This window comes from Ixodes scapularis, unplaced genomic scaffold (assembly GCF_016920785.2).
Source record: "Ixodes scapularis isolate PalLabHiFi unplaced genomic scaffold, ASM1692078v2 PGA_scaffold0__279_contigs__length_252992795, whole genome shotgun sequence".
In the NCBI taxonomy this organism is placed as follows: Eukaryota; Metazoa; Arthropoda; class Arachnida; order Ixodida; family Ixodidae; genus Ixodes; species Ixodes scapularis.
This window is the reverse complement of record NW_024609835.1, coordinates 107,247,773-107,271,642: the sequence shown is the minus strand read 5'-3', so window position 1 is coordinate 107,271,642 and position 23,870 is coordinate 107,247,773. Positions and strand designations below refer to the sequence as shown.

Below are 23,870 nucleotides of genomic sequence, written 5' to 3'. Positions count from 1 at the left end.
ATCTGCCAGAACTAGCCATAGACAGCTTCGCTGAAGAAAGAAGCCCTCTCACCTCTGAACGGACGTGCTCTTCTTGGAACTTGTCAACACAGGATGTGAACATCCTCAATTCCTCCATGACTGCCATCATGGTCTGGGTGGTAGACACCTGCCGCAGCTTGAAATGAATTGAGCTCTGCAAACAGAAACCAGATCAGCAAAACTGGGTCTCCATTTTGTTTTGCTGATAGTCTCGGAGTATGCATGCTAAGATAACTGAGCGATGAGAGATACCAGTGGTCCCACCGTAAGACAAATTGTACCAGACAGATGAAGCACTTCATTTTTCAGTCCTGCGAAGTGCTTGAAAAGCTGTCATCATCGAGGCAAAACATCACTCCCGCTTGTTGCTCCGGACAAAGCGCGGCTAATATTATTTTATTTTAAATAAATGATAATCCATATTCTGACGTCTAATAAAGATAAGTTGTTTTAAAGTTACAAATAAACTTAGCAATTTTCATTGATTAGTACCCTTACCAAATTTTTTTCTTACTTTGACTCACTGCCACGCCGTCTTGCCAGCACAAAAAAGGCTCGAAGTACACCTAAGCACTTCTTATGAGTTGTGAATGCGAAAGCATGAATGTCGTTTTTGCACACACTCTCGTGAAGTGGCTGTGCCATGCTGACATTGGCCATGCAGCCACTCCCGAGTCCGCCCCGAGAGGGCTCCGAGAGGCCTTGCTGGCTCTGCAGCGTGGGCCCATAGCGCCATGGGGTGGCGCTTCTTGAAACTGACGTGCGCCTGCCAATGAGAGTCTTGTTCCTTAAAACTATGACGTGCGCCAGCCAATGGGAGCCTATTCATCAGCTTTCGGCTTCACTTCGTTACTCTTGGAAAGGTGAATTCAGCTGCCATCTCTCGTGGCTTTTTGCGCGGCTTCAAGGCTGGGGGGAGCTTTCAAATCGCGACTTCCCTTTGCTTCATTGGGACAGGGGAATTCAGCTGCCGTTTGGTGCGGCTTCAAAGCTGAGAGCCTTCAGATCGTGACTTCATTTCGCTCCGTTGGGAGAAAGGAGTTTAGCTGCCATTTGGCGTGGCTTCAAAAGCTGATGACGTCGGCTCACTCCATGGGACAGTTAATGCTTTCGCATTTTAAAAACAGCTCAAGAAAAATGAGAGTGTGTCTGGGTGCACGCAGGCGGGTTTGGAAGATCTGCTTGCAGCGGAGGAAGCGCTTCGTGCTCGGCCTGTTTCTTGGGTGTTTGGTCTCCATATGAAACTCAATGTGTTAAAAAAGCTCTTTAAAAATGAATACTGTAAACGACAAAATTTTCACGAGTTTTGCGAACCACCAACAATTCGCGAAAAATACGTCCCGCGAACAATTCGGACAGTATGTGAACGCTACAGAAGCTACACTCGATTCGCGAAAATTAGAACCCGCGAATAATTTTAAATTGTCAGCTTTGGCCCGATTCGCAAAAAACTGAGCCCGCGAAAATGAAGTCGTTTACAGTACTTGTCGTTGCCACTCCATCTCTTGTGCCAAGTTCTGCGGTAATTCGTCAAAGTGCACAGTCGGGCTGTTTCGGATACCAACGACCGAAAGGTAAGCCTCAGTTCTCCGATTTTCCATTCTCGAAAGAAAATTATTGAAAATATGGGATAACACCACTGTGACTCGGCGTGTTCCTTTTGCGTGTTCTGGAATGCACACCAATGCACCTTGCCTCCATGTTCTTTGCCCCCCCTTCTCTGTACAATTTCAAACTTCTTGGAATCGGCCAAAGGCATTCTTTACGTATCGAACTAAGACAGAAAGCAGTGGTGCTGCGCTTTTGTCCGCATGCTCTTTCTCCCAACATTTCAACATCTCATCTTAACATGGGGCCACTACTGGTATTTTTCAGTCGTCGTTTGGTCCTTTCAGCTTGTGTTGTCCAAGACTAACTTCAGTAGCAGTCTTTAGCCAAGCAGTGTTTTGTGAACAGTCACAATGACTTTTCATAGGCATATTTACCACAAACAACTCAATAATATGAAGCTTTCTGGCATACAAAGCAAGTTATTTTGCTTTATAACTTACTATACAAAGTGACCCCTACACCAGTTACTGCCCGATAGCCCCTTATAAAACAGTGAGCAAACTACCTCTGGCCACATAACCTGTTACCAAAACAATAAGGAAACCAGTGCGGTGTTAACTGGCCACAAAAAAAAAAAAAAAAGTCTTACAAGGGCTACATATTCTCTCGAATTACACACAAATAACAAAAAGCACACAATTGTTGACACCAATAAGACAAATGCTAACATTACTTAATAAAACTTCATTCATGTAGGCTTCAATTAAACAACAATTCATAAACTGTTAAAAAACGAAGTTAACAGCTCTCGGTATCTACCGCTCCCATTACTAAAGCAATGCCACTCTTAACAAGAAGGGTTTTACTCTCAGACATGGAGCACTCTGAGATTTTGAGAACCGCCATTATTCTGTTCAGCTGTACTCTCATAAAGCTGCAAGGCACACTCATTGATTATATAAGTATTAGATATATTTGAGAAAATAGATTTTTTGTATTACCATAGTCCTGCAGAATTGCTGGGTACCACATAAATGAAAATTACAACGAAAATAAGCTTAGACTAAGTGTTTTACCTTGAGAATGATGCAAGCAGACTGTGGATCGTCAATGTTGGCCACAAGAAGAATGTCCGGCTTGTCCATCTCAAGCTGCACCGTGAAGTTCCTGACTGGGTATGGAGGCATGGGTGGAGACGTTGTGTCTGTGACTGAATAAAAGCAGCAGCTTAAGAACAATTACACCAACGCAATAGATCGGTCACTACAGATACCAGACAAAGAAAACTTCTGAAAACTCTACTGAACTTCTGTCAATACAATCGCCGACCGATTTTTCATATTCCGATAATTCGGACTTGTTCGATATTTCAGACCTAGAGAAGGAACCGTGACCTGCGGGATAATAATAGTACATATTCACGACCGATATTTCAGACAGCTTGAAGTCTGAACGTTTGATTTGTTTTGGCAAAATTGTTGCGAGCGATCAGCGGGAAAGATCACCGAGAAGCCACCATTTTAGATTCTATGCTGGCTGTACTGGATTGGCTTGGTTTGTTCGCGCTACTTGAATACTGCTAAGCCCTACCGGTCTGCGCATCATTATCATCATCATCATTGTTACCATTTTGTTTTGTTTGTTTGCCATTTATAGTCGTGGACTCGGGACTCTCATCACGTATCAATGAACTGTTTCCGGACTATGCTGGCTTGAGCGTCACGGCCCCCATCTGTTCTTCCACCGTCGCGAAGTGCCGCTAAGAAGCGCGGAAAGTACTCGACCATAACGCTAAAAAAGAAGGCGGCGATTGTTAAGCTAATAGAAAGTGGCTGAACGCAAGCGAAGGCATAACTTTAACCAAGGTGCGCAGGCGTAACCTGAAGCAACAAACTATTGACGTCTTTTTTATGCCCGCTTAGACGTAATAAAGGCAAGTTTTTTAATCTGCCGATTTTTTGGACTGCTCTATTATTCGGATGTTTTCTCGGTCCCTGTGAAGTCGAAAAAGTTAGTCGGAGACTGTACATGACTTGCATGTGATGTCTTTGCACCATGCTCATGGGTAGTCGTTCTTCCATGTTCTTGCCGAAAAATACAAACTTGGTGGTGTGAAGTATGCGCTGCAGAAGGTACGCGCTCAGCAGCAACACCATAAAATGGCTGCTGATGTGACATCAGTGGAAGCCATGTTTACCAGAAACTCGCACCTGGTGCGAGCAAACAGATTTCAGTGCCCCTGGTAAGCTCAGGGTTACCGCTAGCAGATGTTTTCCCCACAAAAACATTTTGCTTCGCCTGATCGCCCTGCGAGGCAGCCAAAGTAAAAAAGAAAAGTTGCCACGACCATTTTGGGCTTCGGAGCATGAAAAAAGATTGCTATATAGCAGTGAAGGCGATTTTTTTTATCTGTGAGGCATGTTCTGTTGGGGTTTATGAGCATGATTTTTGCTTTCCTACCACAAAAAATATTCTGAAATCATGGTATGCGGGAGAGGGCGAGCACTATAACATGTCACAGCACTTTATTCTTAGAAGCAATGAACTACATAAAAATTCTGTAAGACTGCCCGCCCAAAATGAAGAGATAAGTGGGGAAAAACATGGGTTGGGCAATGTTTAGGGATGCGACAGCAAAACTTTATCAAAAATTAATGATAAACACCAGGGCACCCCCCCAAACCACGTGACACAAGAACTGATACAGTCAAACCCGATTAAATCGAACCTGGTTAATTTGAATTATCTAGGGGTGTGCAAATATTCAAAACTTCGAATACTTCGCGAATAATGCTTGCTATTCGATTCAGTTTGCTTCGCACTTTCGCTGTTCGAAGCATTCGAGTTTTTCGAATACTTCAAAAACTATGAATAACGCGGAGCTCTTCGATTAGTGTCAACTTGCGGTCGAGTTCCCTGTCTTGTTTCTGAACAAAGCCAAAAGGCAAACCTAAGTTCCTTTTTCTTTTTTTATATATATTGGAAAGTTATTTGGGGTAGCACAATCTGTCCTCTGCTTGCCATGATGTCCGGATTCCGGAGTTGGCGAAGTGGTCGTGACACAAAAGCTGCGGATGAAGTTTTCAACGGCACAATGATCGTTGTAAGCACAAATGCGACGGACCATTTTCACTACTATGGATTCCGATATGGATTTATGGCTAACCTCGGCTACCGGTGCTATCTGGCTCGTGTTATTTTCTGCTTGATTTTCCGGCTAATTTGTTTGACGGTATTTCTTTTGTTATTTATTTCTACCCGTTTTCACTAATAAAAGTAAAACTTGCTCCCTTGGAAAAAAAACAAAAAAACTGATGTATTTTTAATTTATTGCTTTCTTGTGTCACCCTCTATTGGCAGAACTATTGCACACGGAAAGAGATAGCACAAAGTCAGGGCGGCTGCGCGGCGCAATCGCACAATCTCTCTCTCAAAAAAAAAAAAAGGTTGCGTTAATGTTTTTACAGCCTAGAACTTGATCTGCCCCCAGGGACGACTTGTCTCCCAGCTGTAGATGAGAAATTTAGCCAGTGCACTACAACCGCTAGCCTAGGGTCTTTAACGTGCACCACGCATTAATGATACACGACCGCACGGTGGTACGATGCTCATCCAGATCAAAACGGGCAGGGGTGGGGATTGAACCCAGGACCCCTGGGTTTTGCAGCGTCAGGCTTCGCTTCACGTGCTCCGAGCTGGTGTGTGCTAGCCCACTCGACCACCGATCCTCCCAGTACGATCTCCAACTCTGCTGTGGCCTGCCGACCCACTTCTGCTTGTGTACTTTGGTTTACGTTCACGTGGTTGCATTCACCCGCATAAAAAGATTTTGCAAAAAGTCGGTGCAGCAGCGCGAGCTGTCTTCGACTTTGTATCGTGGCTTGCCGACCCGCCACCGCTTGTGCACTTTCATTTACGTTCAGTAACTTTACTTCTTGAATGGTGTTTTACTGACTGATCTTTTATTTCATCTGTTTTTTTATCGGTCACCTGTGTGACAATTTTCTTATTGCAATAAAATCGCCGAGAACTCGGATTTCAAGGGAACGGATATTGCAGATTGCCGACGTAGTACATTAAAATTTCATGGTACAATAAACATGCAGGAACCCGCAACAAACTTGCCTGTAAGACAACCAATATCACGCGAGCAGATTGCAGACAAAAACGCGGGAATCTGCTACGAACTTGCATGTCTCAGGAACGAATCATGCAGATCGTGGACACAGCAGATTCGCATTTCGCAATGCGATTTACATGAAAGCCGATATCACGGATGCAGATCGCGGACAAAAATGCAAGAACTCGCTTATAAACTCACTTGTTAATTGTACTGGTACCGCAGATTGTGCAGATGATGCGAATCCCGTCCGACATTGCATGACGTCCGACAGAAATCGGGGGTGGGCAATTTTTCTAAATTTTATGTTTCGGTTGTTTAGCCAGAAAAACTGGATGGGCAATCTCTTGGGCTTGTTCGTTAGAGAAATATTTCGTGACAAAAACTTAATTACAGTCAAGCCTGGTTATATCACACTCAGGCATTTTGAACAATTTTTTTATATCAAACAGTCCAAACATCGCCTTGAAACTCGCATGTAATAGTATAGGGGCGTTGTCTTTTTGTATCCAACTCCCATGGTGGGGACACTCGATATAGCGAACTAAGCCCGGCCGCCCGCTGCTTTTCCAGCAATCTGATTGCACCGGTGGCGAGCACATTGCCTGCGTTGCGTGGCTGGCAGACCACACGCAGGAAGATACGCAGTGAAAGAGCAGTTGTAAAAAAAAAAAAAAAAAAAAAAAAAGACAATGAATTGTAAAAAAGAAAAAAAAGTGGAGGATGGCAAAAGCAAGGGCACGCGCGCAAGTGTTGGGAAAGCGGGGAGTGCCCGCTGTCGGAACGGTAGCCTACACCTTTTCCTCGAACACTGCTGATGCTGCGCGACACCCTAGCCTCAAAATACAATAAGCAAAAAAAAGTCTTCAGCAAGTTGAGTGTGTCGACAACGGTTGTGACATCGCACTTTGAACGCCTCATCTTTGTTTACCTTTTTCTTCTGCCGTTATTGCATTCCCCGTTTCTCTTTTTTTTTTATTTTGCCTTCTTTTTTTGTTGCTTGAGTTTAGTGAGCTCACTTTTTTGTTGCTTGCTTAACTTTTTTCTATGATCAAGAGCTGTTTCTTATGCGTTTCGCTTTTCAGTCTTCCTTTCATTTTTTTTTTTTAATTTTTGAATTTTGTTGTTTATGCTGTGTGGAGGTCCTGGCTAGGCACGCGTGTAAGTGCAGCGGTGTTCGCAGTCTCCACCGACTACACTCTACCGTATTTAGCGGCTCTTGCATGCTCTATTTGGTAAGCGCCCATTTGTCGCGACCTTCGGTATTAGCAGAGACGTCAGGAAATTTCAACCCGAGCTTAATTTAACATTATTTTGTATATCAAACTATTGATACATCAAACTATTTTACAATCCCCTTTGAATTCAATATATCCGGGTCGACAGTATAACTGAAGTTAACAGCATGAAACTTTGAAGAATGGGCTGGGACTTTAGTTCACTTTGTAAACAGGAACAAACTTCTTAGAAGAGGCATTTGCTATAAAGGTTAAGAAACCGAAGCATAGCCCAAGAAACCTGGCACTCGACATTAACATGAAGGAGTAAAATGCAAGCAAGTTGTGCCCTATTCTTTAACCGAGCAAACTGAAACTATGTACTGGGAACCTACCGGTGTTCACCACAGGCTTATCTGCCAGCTTTTGCCGCTTGTCGTCGGCCTGCTTGTACATGTTGTCCAGGTAGTAAAACGTCATGAAGCTGTTGAAGAACTCCACACAGTAGACAAAGGTGATCTTGGAGAGGTTCATCTGGACAAAGAAGTCGCCTGACTGGTCCACCTTGTACAAGATGTCCAAGAGCTTATCCTTGCTCTTGCTCGACTTGGTCAGAAACCTGATCAGATTAAACAATCACAACCAAGGGCCTGTGTCACTGCCAAGAGCCTCCTATAGCTTTCCCTGGTATAATATTTTTATACTCCTTTGGTCCAAAAAAATAAAAGGATAGATAACTCTCTAGGAGCAAGCCTCTTTCAGTCTGGTCAAATGAACTAATCCCAAGAATTCGAAGCGAAGGACTTCGGAAGAATCCAGCCTCACTTGAAATATTAATGACCACACCAAACTGCTTTTGTTACAATGTTGAAGAGTGCATGTTTCCGATTTATGAGAATTCTTTCAAGAAAAGAGGGTGACCGTAACCTAATACAATCTTCACTGCAAACTTGTCGTGACTCGCAGACGTCCGATAAGAGGGCAGTCACAACACAGTTGAGCCCGATTATCAGGAACCTGGGTATCTCCAAATCTGGTTTATTTCGAACAGTCAAAACACCCCCTGGAAAATCTCATGCAAAAATATAGGTGCTTAGTGCGTCTGCATCAAACTGCACCTCCCGGGACATTGAATACATCAAACTGCGTGCCATGCCCCTGGCAGGAAGGCTTTTCCCCAAAAGCCCTGTCGTTGTGCAGTTTGCATATACAAAGGATAAACGACTCTGGCGTCAGGTATCGACTGCGCAAAGAGGCAGAGTAGAAAAAGAACACCACCTTAACTCTTTAAGCACCCAATAAAAAAAGAAAAGATAAAAAAAGAAAAAGCCACTTTTTTGTTGTACTAGCCTGGCAAAGGCAATACGTAATAACACAGAATGTGATGAGTTAGTGTGCAATAACTGTGGAGACTGAATGGCACGAAGCGACCTTGCGTTGTGCGAAATAGGCACATGGATGCCTTATTTAGGGGTGCCATCCTCTGCGGTTGCGATGTAAATGCAACTTTCTCGGAGCCTGCTAGAGTGCGAGATGCAGTAGACGGAGCATGCGGAAAACAAAACAACTAGAACGCGGCAGCGCCGAGCAGAGCCGTGGCACCAGCTCGCGGCAAAAGAGAACCAAACACTCGAAACCTGCTGCAGCAAAGGAGCTTGCTTTTGTTTTTCTTTGCTGTACCGATGCTTTCTTTTGAGCTCTTTCTCTCGGAAAGCCCGGAGTGTGTTCGTTTTATAGAGTAGAGCACCACTTAATGTCGACTTCGGTCGCTGACACCTCAGAATGAGTTCTATCGGCCGATTTTCATGAAGTTCTGTGACAACTGGCTGCAACGAAAGACCGACATCGAAAAGCGTTACGCCCATATGGAACCACATAAAAGGGCTTCAGTACCCGGCAGGATTTGAACTCAACACCTTGTGAGCCAAACGCTTCGCCGACCGAGCTATCCAGGGTCGGTGGCTGCTAGCAAGCAAAAAAAACCGATTGGGGTGGCATGGGTGGCATGCAAAAGCATGGTTCCAAGCTTTGTAGCCTTTTCTGTTATGCTGTGCCATCTCACGGCATGCATCAGAGATGGGAGCAAATCTTTGGTAGGTGGTGCCATTTAGACGCCCTTCCCCTCTCCCCTGGAGGGCCTATCACACATTTTGTGCTTACCAGGCTTTGTCAGCACGACCAAGCTTGTATAATTCTGTGCTAAAAAAAGTCTTCGGCTAGTTGAACGTGTCGACAATGTTTATGCAATCGAGCTTTAAACGCCTTGTTTATCTTTGTCTACCTTTTTCTTAGAACTTTTTGTTTTGCTGTCTTTTCAAATTTTAGGCTTGGTTTTTTTTGGTGCTTGTTTGACTTTCCTCTATCTATATAAAGACTCTTTTTTATGCATCTCTTTCAGCTTTTACTTTTTTTATTATTGTTTCGTTGCCAATGCGGTTGAGGTTGTGGCCACGCCTGCACATTGGAGCGGAGAAGTGCGCATGCGAGCGGCGCCGCTTGCGTTTCTCGCCAACAACGTTTTAATAATGCTCTGTAGCATATAGCAGTTCTTAACTGCTCAGTTTGGTAAGCTCCTGTTTATCACAATCTACGGTACTGGCAGAGATGTGCAAAAGTTTCAATTGGAGTTCAAGGCAACATCATCTTTCTTTATATCAAAATATCCATACTGTGTCAAACTATTTTGCAATGCCCTTTGAATTCTATATACTGTAAACGACTTAATTTTCGTGGGCTCAAATTTTCGCGAATCGGGCCAAAGCTGAAAATTTAATATAATTTTTGCTAATCGAGTGTAGCTTTTCGTAGTGTTCACATATTACCCCGATTGTTCGCGGGACGTATTTTTCGCAAATTGTAGGCGATTCGCGAAATTCGTGAAAATTTAGTCGTTTACAGTATATCCAGGTTTGACTGCAGTTAGGTAAGAAACTAGTAATTAACTAACACTCGTCAATTGAAACTTAAGGAGTACCCAGAAAAGTCAACTTCTGTACTGCTTGCTTGATTTCAATCGAATTTGCAGTGGAAGTTTATATGAGTGGCAAGACCGTCTCTGCCAATGTTCAATGTCCTATGTCAATGCTGAAACTTGTTACGAATGTTACAATATGGAGGTCAGTGTGTTCGCTTAGGAAAACTATAGTTTTAAAATAAAATAAAAATTTGTGATTTTTTTTAGTAACATAGTCATAGGAATACCTATAGTACATACCCAGGTAGTTGTTTTGCTATACCACATGTTTTCATAAGTATAACGCCTCAAGAAGATTAAAAAAGAATTCATGTCTGCACTTTTTTTTACAAATGTAGTTTTTTTAGCATAAAAGAATGTTAAAGTAGAAAAACTAACTAGCCAGGCATGTTCCTCACAAAATTCTATCCCAGGAAACCACCTAAGAACAATTCTCTATTATGTAAGAGGAAAACGAGAGTTTTCCTAAAGCGAAATTTGTGCCAAAAAGTGGAACGGAGAAAAATGCATCCAAAGTGTTCCAACCCCTACCCTTTCTTTAGCATCAGAGCACTGAAAATAATTTATAAAAAAATTCACTATGCGGTGGTAACTAATGAAACTTTGTGGGAATACTCTCTAGATGTTGGTGCACGTAAATATGGCATTCTTTCAAAATCAACTTTTTCTGCAGAAATTTTTTTTCTGGGCAGTATACGATATGATTGCAGGGCCCCTTTAAGGGACCCTGCAATCATATTTAAGCGTCTACCTTTTTTGTGGTTTCCACATCCCTCGGGGTTCGGGTAAGCCAGCGGACACGAAGAGAGTCACTAAATATCAGTGCGCCATATTGAATCGGACGACGCGGAAACCTCCTCCACCTACGGGGGCGACCCGCAGTGCGGAAAGCGCGCGATATGCGACGTCTTTGGTCCTGGGCTTACTACTGGTCAGAGCCTCTAAAAGATTCTTTTTAGTTGAATACAAAATATAAATGCCGCAAACCGTTTAAATTATTTATGAAAGTAGTTTTAGTTCACTATTTTAGATCAGAAAAGAAACAAATGCAGTTTAGAAAGTATAAAAACAAGAAATGACCTGTCGACATACCCGCCACCGAGCGGTGGAAAAGGTGGCGCATACTAGAAAAGTGTAGTGGGACCAGGCACCAACGAATGGCAAGCGTAGAAAGGCCCCCGATGTACGCGGCGGCGCTGCGGTTGTATGGACTGAAGGATCCGACCAGTTCCGGGCATTCCCAAGGCCTTTGGCGAGCAGCTTTGGCTTGCAGTTTCGCTTTCTGGCAGCATGGCAGCGCGAAGTGGCTCCCGTTCTGAACTGATGTTTACCCCGTGTTTGCTGTCGTTTGTGGCCAATGAAGTGTCATGCCGAATTAGCACTGTCTGATCGTATGAAGCGGGCAGCCCCTTTGGCTGCCCGCTTCATACAGCCTATTCAGAATATGCCTTAGTGGCGCCCTCTCAAGCCGTCGACATGGGAGTGTGGCAGCTGTGACTGCTCGCTGAGCTCACTACACCTCCTCTAGTTCACGGACACTCAAGCCAGGACTAAGGACGTCATAGAGGAGGTTACTTTTTGCTTGTTTTTGTCATTTTAATTTGCCTATAACTTTTAAAATAAAGCGAAATTCGAGAAAAGAAAAGTTTCATTAAGTTGCTACGTTCAGTGCGCTCAGGTGAGGGATAGGTGACTCCTTGAGGTCGCGTGACCTCGGGGGGGGGGGGGGGGGGGGGTGACGTCAGGGGGGTCACGTGACCTCGGGGGAGGGGGCTCACGTCCTGGGGGGGGAGGGGGTCACGTAACCTTGGGGGTCATGTGATCTCAGGCCTGAAATCACGTGACCCCCTGAGGCCACTTGACCTCAGGGGGTCACGTGGCCTCAGGGGGGTCACGTGACAACGTGACCTCAGGGGGGTCACATGACCTGGGGGGAGGGGTCACGTGACCTTGCAGTTATGACAACGGCGACCCCGCTCAAGCCGGAAACAGGCCCCTAAGAGCTGCGCTCTAAAAGTGTTTGCAGGGCCCCTTTAATTGTTTACATTAGGGCAGTGCTTCCGAAACTCTGCTACCCTGCGACCCAATAAAATATAAAATATTGTGTCGCTATAGTTTGTATTTTGGTGGGTCGCAGGGAGGTAGGCAGTACCTGGTGAGGCCACCCTTGCGGGACACTCGAGTGTCGTCCAGTATCAGGTTGAGCATCACGGTGTCCACCCAGTACGAGCCATCGTGGAACATGTGGCCTTTAATAGAGAACACCTGAATCTCCAGTCGTCCCAGACCTTCTTTCACCTAAAAACAAAGAAACAATGTTCCAAATCACAGCTTCTCGAAACACTACATTATTTCACCTAGTACATGGTCAGAAAAATTTGACATCGGGCACTGGTGCAGAAAACAAAACCACCCGTTAGGCACCCCTCTCCCATCCCTTTTTTTTTTTTGAGCAATCAATAAACTTGCTATTTGAGATAGCTTTGCATTGTTTGTGTAATTAAAAAGGCAACTAAAGCATACTGTTTGTTTTCATTCCACTTTTTATTTCCTCACACTTTCAGTATTATTTAGGTAACTGCTGTTTTTTTCTTACCAGTTTTGTAGGAGGAATAGTAAGAAAAATCATGAGCCATTCCACTCTGTGATGGTGGATGACCAGCGAAGCTGCTTCGCACACGACACAGACCCGCCCCGAGGAGCCGGAGGAAACTAGACACGCGCGACGGCATTGCCACCCCAAGAGAGCGGAAGGAAAGGAAGCTAGGCACGCAAGCACTTGGAACAACGACAAAGAGAGCGCGGTGCGAGCGTAGACATGGCCGACATAGGTCGCATAGCGGAAAATCTTTGAGAAACTTTTAATTATCTACCTGAGAGTCTACTGATCTTGAAAATGGTGCCTATTGATAGCTAATGTACTGAATAGACCTACCTAATGCTAAATTACCCAAGCATCCAGGAGAATGCAGGGAATGGTGTTCCACGTGCTGGCATCTGCAGCAGTAACTGTTCTAAAGCAGAAGCCTACAATGGCACCTTGAACGCGCGTTCGTCAACGCTTTATTTTGGTTATTTACTTTGAATCTTTTATACGAGGAATGCATGCACGTGCAGTAATGCGAGCGTGGAGTTTTTAGTAACTGCACATTAAAGATCTACTAAACCCTAGCCATAAACAGCTTCGCTGTAATAAGACAACTTTAAATTAAATTTCTTTACGCAGCATCTTAATTACTAGACAAATAACCAAATAAAGTGGCATTAAGATTAAATTCCTATGTGCCATGGTTCAACAAATAAATCTTGAGGAAGTGAGCCGTTTCAAATTTAGACAACTTCCCTGTAGAGCCATGCAAAAAAAGACAGGACTAGCACTGGATGAGGAGGTGTTAACTTGGCACTGGATGAAGAGTTGTAAGCTTGGCACCGGATGAAGAGTTGTGAACTCAGCACTGGATGGAGAGTTGTAAACTTAAGAGAAATCACCCACCTCCTTGTTTCTCTTCAAATAGAGGTCCAAGATGAGGGAGTCAATCTGAAAGGCAATGTCTATCCTGACAGCCCTCTTGATGTTTCTTTCTACAAAAGAAGAGAGAAAACACCATTCAAAGTAGTGGTTCTCGACCACTCGGGTTTTGAGACCCTTTATGGATTCGCAGACGAGATGAAGGACCCCATCCATCAGGGGAAAGGGGTTTATTGGGTAATCATAGTGACAAAGAAGTAAATGCAGAAAACTAAATGCATGCAAACCAACTTTTAAGCTCTAAAACAAAGAATAATGAACCCCACTCACTTGGCACACATGGTTTGGTTTATTTAGCTTTATGGAGAAAGATTTATTGCTCGGCCGATCCGATGGTTGAGCGCTTCGGGGGCATTGAGAAGGCCTTAAGGGACTTCAAAGTGTCCGCGGAACCCCCATTTGAGAATCACCGATCTAAAGAATGCCCCAAGATACGATAAACCAATGCATTGACTGCTGTACTTACGAAGGTCAATGTACTCTAAAGGTTTGGGAGCAGACAGACACAGCAGGTTTCACGAGACATCCACAACAAACAACATTTTTGAGAAATAAATTAACTTCTCACACATTTTACAACTTTCATCTGTGGCATACCTGCTTATGATCCGTAGGCCCATGTAGAGGAAATTATCAAATATCTGCTTCGTATGTAGCCATTCATATGGCAAATCATAATTTTATCTTGCATCGTATTTAGATAAATTTCTGATCATTCAAACAAAATGTGTGGCTTGGTGGAGTTTGAATTAATGAGAGTCTACTGCATAATATTTTTGTAATGAGCTCCTGAATTTGTAAAGATTGTTCCATTTGAAGCTAAAAAATACTTTATTAAATCTGAAATTATTTGAATGGGCTGACAATTCTATGCATGTTTTATGCAGCCACAACTCGCACGTTACAGCTAATGAAGTTTTGTAATGGCATATGCTATGTAGGATACTCAAGATTCTGTAGCATTCACAAGTGGACGGGTAATATCCCTTGCACGAAACCCAAAGGCCCTCAAACTGGAGCCTGAGCACAAATTATTACTGTTAAGCAAGTGGGGCCCTCACCGGTTGTGATCACTGGGTCAGAATGTTCGTGCGAGGACTTCTCCGTCAACTGAGAGGGGGGCTGAATCACCACGGGCGGTTGCAAGGCGGCCCTGTCCACGGGGTGCGTTCCCGGAGGGAGCTCGTTCATGTTTTCGTCCAAGATACGCATGATGGCGCAGTAGTCCTCTTCACTCAGAATGAACTGGGAACGGTGAGGAGCATGAAAAGGAATGGGACACTTAATAGCCTAGTGTACAAGATGGGAAAAGCAAGGTGTGTGCAGCATGTGGATTGTTTTTCGTTTTTGTGCTGCTCAGTGTCTCGCGAGAAGATAATGAGGAAGAAGACTGTTACATAGCCAGAGTGCGAGGACACTGTTGAACCTTCCCAGCAGAGTTCCCAAGTTTACCAGAGACCCATTTGCCAAGGCTGTTTATGCAGTGGTGCTAAGCAGATTTTGGCCAGAAGCACTTTATTTTCAGAGAGAGAATAGTAGAACAACGGTTTGTGTACTTAGTCACCCTGAAGAATATGGGTTTAGCCGAATTGAATCCAGCACACTCGCCTGAAACTGCTTTATTGAATGAGTCTTTCATATTGTTGAAGATTGTACATAAACATAAATATCCTGCAGCTGTATCAAATAGCAACATTTTGTTGGGTTACCGGATCGAGGATGATTAATTCTACAATTGCTGCAACATGCTATGCACACATTAAAAGGAAAAAAAAAGTTACCAACCTCAAACTTTGGGAGCATACCAGCCACTTTCATCTCGGGAACTTCAGGATGTGCATCGAAGTTCATGTTTCTGACAATGTGCATCTTGAAGGTCACCGGCAGCAGAAGCGGGTAGTCGAAGTCGTCATTGCAGTTTGGGACCTTCCTCTTGAATCTAGCAGACAATAATGCGCCACACACAGTTCTAAGGTAGAGGTCTCATTGAGATAGCTCGCATGGTGCAATGATATCAGCCAAAAGCGTTGCACAGCATTTTCTGTACTATGACATAATGCTAACACCATCAAAAGTATAAACTAGGAGTTCTTAAACTTTTGGATTTCGAGGAACCCCCATCTGGCTAGACAGAAAGCCGAGAAATGCTTCCCAGCCTTGGCATTGATAAAATAAAGCAGTGCAAAAATTCACATACCTTTAAAACAATAATGCAAAAGCTAGAGAGAGTCTGGTTCATAGTTATTAGTAAGGGTGTGCAAATACCAAATAGTAGTTATCGAATCGAATACCGAATTGAATTAAGAAAAAAAAGCCAAGTATTGAATTGAATATTGAATAGTGATTTTACTCGTAGGAACTTTTCAAAAAGTGTGCTCTGAATGAAGTTATTATATGTGCAGAGTATGCACCTGGTGCAGAATATGCATCTCGTATGAAACAAAAGCTCAAATGTATAAAAGTGCTGGTGAAAAGAAAAAACAAGAGAAGCAGCTGCTGATGGACGTTGGGCACTAAAGATCCAGTTTAATGGCGCAAACATAATCTATTTAGTATCTACCCTAAGCGTCACAAAAAACCCAAAGTTACAGCCAAGCGTGCCTTTTTTTCTCGTTAAAAGCACAACCTAACATCACGACATGTCCTTTTTATATTTTTGTATATCTCAGAAAAGGGGCATTTTGCGATATTTGGTCTCCACATTTTGTGATATTTGATCTCAATTTAAGGGAGAAAAAGGGCACCTGAGGTTTGATTTTATATATATAAACGGATAGCTGTTAGATCTGAGTAAACAGGCTTAAACAAAATACCCTAATCTGCATAAATAATCTGAAGTAAGAAAGTAAAAACATGTGGTTAGGTGGCGCAAGTCACCATCCAACTGCCACTATGCATCCATTCTTCTGTCTATCTATCCTGTTCTAGAGAGCCTAGATTTAAAAGAGGGAGCAAGCGAAACTGAAACCACAGAGACGGCTCCTGCGCAGATTGGTCGTAAGCGCGCATGTGTTCTGTTGTCACGTGCAAAGAAAGCGAGCAAATGGAAAAGCGAAGATGCCTGCCCAATCGACGCTTTCGTCTTTTCATCACCCTCTCGCAGTTCGCAAATCGAACGCGGCTATCGAACAGTTGAAAACCCTCTCAAATCTAGGCACACTATTTTTTTGTTCCGTTTCGTTCCGAATCAAAATTTGCGGCTTGCGGTTCCGAAAGAACGATGACACAACTCGGCTGGTTTCATCGGCGTGGTTCGTGGTTTTCTTTTTGTGATCTTGTAGTTGCCGATTTCCGTGAGTGTGGCAAATGTGTTCTATATCAGCGCTCCAGTTTGAAACAAGGGGCTTTACTCGTGAAAAAAATTAGGGCTGGCGTGGAATTCCAGCCTCCCAACAATCCCTCTCTGGAAGCGGCGCAAACGGGATGTTTCAGTTGTGATTCCTTCACGATCATGAGTAAATCTGCGTGCTATGAAGTTTGTGGCACTCGTTACTTTTCTTTTCTCTAGCCTGTGCGTTTGACTTTTGTGGAATGGTAGGACCATGAGGTGTTTTTCGCATGGCCTGTCTAACATCACTGCACTAACATCGAGAGAAAAAATGGCTCTTGTCAGTTCACTGCCAACCGCGCGTCTTTGGCCGAATCAAGTGACCGAATACTAGGAATTCGATCCGCGAATCAAAATATTTGGGAACTTGTTATATTCGATTCAAATTCGTATATTCAAGTATTCGCACACCCCTAGTTATTAGAATTATGCAAATATTCTATACTTTCAAATATCAAAGCAAAAAATGCCATATTCGATTCGAAGTTTGAATTAAAGTTTGAAATGGGCGTACCAACTGGGGGGGGCGAGGGGGGTGCTGGCCCCCACAGTACTCAGAGTGCCCCTCACTCTGAGAACAGTGGGCATTCCGTTTTGTTTTGTTCTCTAGTCTCAAAAGTTCTCTACCATGACTGTATTAATGGCCGCAAACTATTTGTTAGTTTTTAAAATTATCAGATTCAATTCAAAATTAATTGTACAAAAGAACTACTATTGGCTTCATATTTGCTTTAAACAGAAAAATTGCTATTCGCACCTCCATTATAGGTAGTTATGCATCAGAGTATAGTTCAGATCTACTGGAATAGTACTTGAACTGGAAAAACACTAAGCTTATTTACGGGGAGGGACAGTCGATCAAGAAAGGTTGGGAGCTTGGTGAACACATGAGGCTGCTTTGGGGAACTCCAGGGTTCAGAGTAAGTCAGTTTGAGAATCTGTGGCTTAGACAAAAGGACAATAAATTCCTGCAAGGTATGAACTGGCATAAATGCCCTACAGTGGTCTTTCACCGGTGCACATCCAACTCACCGCGAGAGCTTGAGGTTGTCAAACTCCACCACCATGTCTTCAAGAAGGCACGGAGCGGCAGCGGTGCTCCGGGGATCAAGGCTGAAGCTATTGCGCACACGCAGCACTCCAAAATCCATCTCCACAATGTTGCGTGACTTGCAGTTCTGGGGCACATGGAAGATTGGGGCCATGATGCGGATGTCAATGGCCATTTTGTAAGCCTTTTGGTAGGCAATCTCCACCCCTGCACGAGCAGCTTCTGCCACGCTGGCCGTTGCCTCCGCAATACGGTTCTTGGCAGCTTGGAACTTGTCCACAAAGTTCTGAAATGCACATGTGGTCGAACCCGGTCATAACAAAGCCAGAGAGACTTGAAATTATGTTTCATATAGCCCCATTTCATTATATCTGAATTCTGCAAACACACAGCAATTTATGAAGCATGCTGTGCATCATGGTCAAGCAGGTTATGGCATTGGCTCGTATAATAGCCACAGTTCTATTTCTTTTTAGCTTTCAGTGCAAAATGACCCCGAAAGTACTGTGGACACCTTGTGAGATGAAGTATACCATATTTCGAGCAATCTACACGCTTGTGAGGAAAGAACCTAAAATTAAAAATTACTCTTAGCCGCCCGAGAAAGGAATCTCCAAGGAAGCCCCAGAATGGCAACTAACACTTTGCTCAGGGACACACTAGTCGCAAGAAGCAACATGTTAATGTTCCCCAGGAAATACTTTTTAGTACTTCTCTAATCATCTTCAACTTTCATACTTTAAGTCTAGTAATGCAAAATATTAACTAGATAATGCTGATAAAACAGGTAAATCCATAGGATGTCTCGCAGGATCTAATTTTATGTTAGCCTTCCTCAATAACAACTACTTCATAACCTGGTCACACAAAAGAAGGTTGTACAGTAAAACCTTGTTAATTCAACCCCTGCAAATTCAGAAATTTGGATAAATTTGAACGGCCTAAACGACCCCGTCAAGCGTGTGTATTACCTAGTCAATGGCACCAAACACTCATTAATTCGGAGGCAGTTGGGAACGCCATGGTTAATACGGATGAATTCGGCAAGTGCAGCAAACTATTGTATGTTCCAAAAGGTTTGACTGCTATCCGTCAGCGGTGCAAAGATGGTTCTTCCGGTTTTTCTTATCTCTTCCGGTTCTCCCTGCTTCGCGCCAATTTTGACCTGGAATGCCACGTGTTTGGCACACTGGTTCGCACGCTGTTGGCATGCCATCATCACGTACAGCAACTGCAGCAACCTCCATGGCGGCACCGCCAACGAAGCGGCAGAAGTACCAGGACAGGGATTTAGTGACGAAAGGAGCAATACTAAGGGCCTTGAAAGATGCGTTGTCTCTTGACAACAAGTAATAGAAAGGTACGACGTCAAGAGAAGCACTTTGGCCACGTATGTAAAAAAATGAGGCCGAGATCCTACAGGCTTTCGAAAGCGAGAAGGTCAATGCAAAAAGAAAGCGGCTGCGGAAGGCGGCACATCCGAAACTAGGAGAGGCCTTGCTGCGGTGGATCGTCAGTGCACGGCAAGTGCAGCTGCCCTTTGAGTGGTCCTCTGATCTGCGCGCAAGCAGAGAAGTATGCACTGAAGATGAAGATTGCTTCGTTCAGCCGGTCAGAGGGCTGGTTCGCTCGCTTCAAAAACAGACACGGATTGGTCTTCAGAAACGTTTGAGGAGAGAAAGGTGCCATAAGTGGCGATGTAATCGATGACTGGAAGAATGTCGAGCACTGCGAGCACCTCGCTGTGTACGAGCAGAACGACATATTTAGTGCAGACGAGACAGCATTGCTTTACAAAGCCCTACCAGACAAAACCAACACAGCGAAAGCAGACCCCTGCACAGGCGGCAAGAGAAGTAAAGAAAGGGTCACAGTTCTCGGTGCAAACATGACTGGTACGGAGCACTTGCCACTTTTTGTGATTGGAAAGGCAAAGAAGCCAAGATATTTCAAAAACCTCAAACTACTTCCTGTGGACTATCAAGCGAATCGAAAGGTCTAGATGATGCCTGAAATTTTTCGAACTTGGCTGCACCAGCTAGAAAGACGCTTTCGCGTCAAGAAGCACAAGGTGTTCACGTTTGTCGATAATTGCAGCGCCCACTCTAACATGTCGGGACTGGAGTGCATTCAGGTCATGTTTTTGATAGGCATGGGCGAATCGAGGATTTTGGGTCCAAATCGAATTCAAAGCGAAAAATGATTCTGGCCGAATAATTTCGAATCGAATAGTACAAGAAACAAATACCACAAAATATGTTTAAACTATAACTTTTATTTGCCGTTATTATGTATTAGAAGTTCTGTAGTTGTTAATTTCAAGTGTATTGAATTCGGGAGCACGAAACGGTCGGAAGCTTGCGCCACCTGGCCGGAAATCTTAGCCAGAGTAAGTCAAACCCCGCTTATATCGAACTCGCAAAAAAACGTCTACCAGTTCGATATAGCGGGTAATTCAATATAAAAGTTTTAATGAATTTGAATCTCAAAAATCCACTTTCTGCTGAAATATTACACAATGAAGTAGTCTTGCATCTTCAGCTGCTTTTTCTTCATTGCATCGGCGATAACAATATTTTTCTATGCTATCAACGGACTCCAAAATGCTGAGGCCGCTGCCTTCTATATTCGCGCATTAGCGCAGAACTGTGCCGAGAGCGCAGAGTAGGTCCGACCTGGAGCACGTTCTCCTGCAGAGCGCCGTTTTGCTCTGCAAGTTGGCTTTCCCCCTAAGAAAAGTGGGAAGTTGGCTTTTCTTTTCTTTTTTTTTTTTCCGGACGGCCGCACTAATTGCTTGAAAGAAAAAATAATGTTTCCTTTTGCGGACAGAGCGGGAAGGGAGAGCATGGAGCACCCTCTCTCTGCTCCCTCCACAAAAGATTTGTTTTCTTCTTCTGGGCGGTCAACCAATCAACGCAACCGCCCGTACAAAAAAAAAAAAAAAGCTAGCGTGTTTTGCAAGCTGGCTTTCCCAAAATGCGGCCACTCGCGTTGGGGGAAAGCCAGCTTGCAGAGGGCGCTCTTGGGCAGTTCGATATATTGGTAGCGGCTGTTATTTTTATTCAATGTAACCATAGTTTTTGCTATATACATCAGTGCAACATTACTGTGCACAAAAATTGTTAGACATAAGGAATAATTCGATGTAAACAGGTTCGCTATACCGTATTTACTCGCACAATGAACGCACTCGCGTAATGAACGCATCCCCCAAGTCGACTCTCAAAATTTTGACTTTTTTTTTCACTCGAGTAATAAACGCACCCCCAACTCCGACGTAAAAATTTTGACCCCCTCCCCCCACGTGCGCGAAACCGCGAAACGAACGCACTTTTCTATCCTGGTGCAGCGAGGTCGCGAATGCATGGGCAGCGTGGGCGAACAAAACGCATTGCCAAAGGCGTTAAAACAAAATTCGCAAAGATCCAACGGAAGCAAGAAAAAAAATATGGAGGAGTTTTTTTTCTTTTGCGCAGCGCAGTCTGGACTTTGGATTCGCGCGCCGCCGTGCGCAAGGAGGTAAGAAAAGAAGCGGAGAAGCGCTTTAAGCGAACGAAACAGCTTGCGAAAGGCGGCAAAAAAAAAAAAAAAAACAACTAAAAAAAAACAAAGGTTTTTTTTTTTTTTTTGCACAGTGCAGTTTGGTTACGGGGGGTCGCGCGCCTCGAGCAAGGAGGTAAGAAAGAGGAGCGGAGAAGCCCTCTAAGCTAACGAAACAGCTTGCGAAAAGCTGCAAAAAGAAAGAAAGAAAAAAAAAAACCACGGAACTGAAAACAAAAGCAAAAGAGGGGCTCTTTTTTTTTTTTTTTTTTTCTTTTGCACAGCGCAGTTTGGTTATGGGCGCCGCGCGCGAGGAGATAAGAAAGATAAGCGAAGAGCCCTCGCCTAAGCAACGCCTAAGCAAACAAAACAGCTTGCAAAGGCGGCAAAAAAAAAACAAACGAAAAAACAAGGATTAAGAAAAAAGAAAACAAAGAAGAGTGTTTATTTTTTTTTTTTTTTGCACAGCTTAGTTTGGTTACGGGGTCGGGCGCCGCGCGCAAAGAGATAAGAAGTTACTTCGATCTTTCAGGATAAAAGGTCGTTCATTATGCGAGTAAATATAGACGCAAAAATTTTACTTCGCGTAATGAACGCCCCCCTAACTTTGAATCGATTTTTCGGAAAAAAAAAGTGCGTTCATTCTGCGAGTAAATACGGTAATCGGGTTTGACGTATTTAGAAAGGTTAAATAATTCTATATTGTTGAATAATTCAATATTGTCGAATAATTCAATATTGTCGAATAATTCGATATTGTCGAACTTAAATTCGATTCGAAGCGAATGCCGAATAGAACAGGATTCGATTGGCTATTCATAATAACAGGATATTTGCCCATCCCTAGTTTTTGCCTCCGAACACTACTGCTACCTTTCAACTCATGATTAAGGGTAATTCAGTACGTGAAAAACAGATACAGGAAGCATGTATTGGAGCAAATGTTGCTGTGCATCAAGGCTGCGAAGGAATATGAAGTTTCCCTCTCAGTGCATTGCACATTTTGTTGTACATGTGGAACAACACGCCCACAGGTGATTATCACAAATTGTTTTAAGCACAGTAGCTTTGCCTGGTCCAAAACTTGCCAGGCGGTGGAGACCCCACACATCGCTGAAGACGACGACGGCCGTTTCAAAGGTGTCCTCCCTGCCAAAGTGAAACTTGCTGACCACCTTGAGATTGATGACGATGTTGTTGTCGGTCGGCCGAATGCCATGAGATCATCAAGGATGCCCTATCCTACGTGACGACGGCATGCTTTGAACGAAAATGACGACTGTCCGTGTGAGGAGCTGCCACCGCGTCGCATTGTACGAGAAGCCACGGAGGCTCTTGCTATGCTCAGAGAATTTCGCTACACCAGCTCTGACAGTGAGAGTGCAGTGAAGCATCCGACTGCGCTAAAAAAAGTTGTCGCCTCTGCCCAAATGTCATCCAGAAAACAGGCGGCAATAACAGATTTCTTCTCAAAATAAACGTATGTCACAGGAAAACCTTTACACGCAATTTTCTTCGCCCGTTCAATATTTATACTTTTAGATAATTCTGACATTTTTGCTGGTATCATGAGATTCGAATTAACGTTTTACTGTACTAAGTTGTTCCCATCATCTTTTTGAAGAGGAGACGTACCATGACATCGAGATAGAACCTGTAGAGAAAGGTAAAGTGCATTCGTCCAAAAGTGCCCTTGATGTCAATGTCCACCCTGTCCATGTGCACGTAGCCCTCGGCACCAGATTCTTCGTAGGTGGCGATATCCAAGTTGAGCACTTCGTCTCCAGCTATCGAGAGAATCTGCAGAAAGATCAAAGCACAATTATGGCCGAGGCTAACACTTTTAGACAGGTCAAATTACATAACATGCAGCACATTAGGAATTTAGCTTCACTGATCCCCTTTGGCTATCAATTCTGAGCTTCACACAAATTCATAACACAGACTGCATTCTCAAGCATAGCTTTGTCAGAAATAATAACATCCCAGAGCCTACTTTGTAACAACTGAAAGCTCAACTGCAAACTTGAAGGCAAAGTTATTTTTCTTTTTGTGTCAATAAAAAGAAAGATATGTTGGTGCTCCTGAGCCAAAATGAACAGTATACTAAAACTAAACATGGAAAAGACAAAACTTTTTTTCTTGATCAGACCAAAGCCTATTAGTCTTTGCGAGCAGCACTCACATCTTTGTGGACCGTTCCCGGTGTTGGGTCATGTATGCCGACAGTCTTCAGACTCATCCTCAAGATGGTTTTCGTCGGGTATGTTGTCATTCCAGCTTCCACACCTGAAAGAATGTGGCTACACTAAGGCTTTGCTAATCAAATACAGTAGATCCTCGTTGACATGTTCTCTGTTGATAAGTTTTCCCGGCTGTTACGTTCAAAAACGCCGGTCCCGTTCTACTTCCACAGAGATACACGTATTAGTTTCCTGCCTGTTAAGTCTGCTTTCCGAGTTGTTACGTCCAAAAGTGTCAACATCGTGGCGCCTCGGCGCATCGGGCGCCAGGCTTGTTTCAAAGTGAAGCGAGCGGA

At 43.8% G+C, this 23,870-nt stretch overlaps 1 protein-coding gene across 1 annotated transcript in view; it reads right to left on the bottom strand.

The window, feature by feature from the left end:
* LOC115310468 (vacuolar protein sorting-associated protein 13) overlaps positions 1-23,870 on the bottom strand; it is a 178,434-nt gene that overhangs the window by 91,784 nt on the left and 62,780 nt on the right. Inside the window, exons 28-37 of the mRNA XM_029968867.4 lie at positions 23,517-23,620; positions 22,967-23,131; positions 17,773-18,077; positions 15,198-15,351; positions 14,474-14,657; positions 13,377-13,465; positions 12,036-12,181; positions 7,305-7,528; positions 2,649-2,782; positions 53-175 (exon numbers count right to left, since the gene is read on the bottom strand). Coding sequence (XP_029824727.2) covers positions 53-175; positions 2,649-2,782; positions 7,305-7,528; positions 12,036-12,181; positions 13,377-13,465; positions 14,474-14,657; positions 15,198-15,351; positions 17,773-18,077; positions 22,967-23,131; positions 23,517-23,620 — 1,628 coding nt within the window. The remainder of the gene's footprint in view (positions 1-52; positions 176-2,648; positions 2,783-7,304; positions 7,529-12,035; positions 12,182-13,376; positions 13,466-14,473; positions 14,658-15,197; positions 15,352-17,772; positions 18,078-22,966; positions 23,132-23,516; positions 23,621-23,870) is intronic.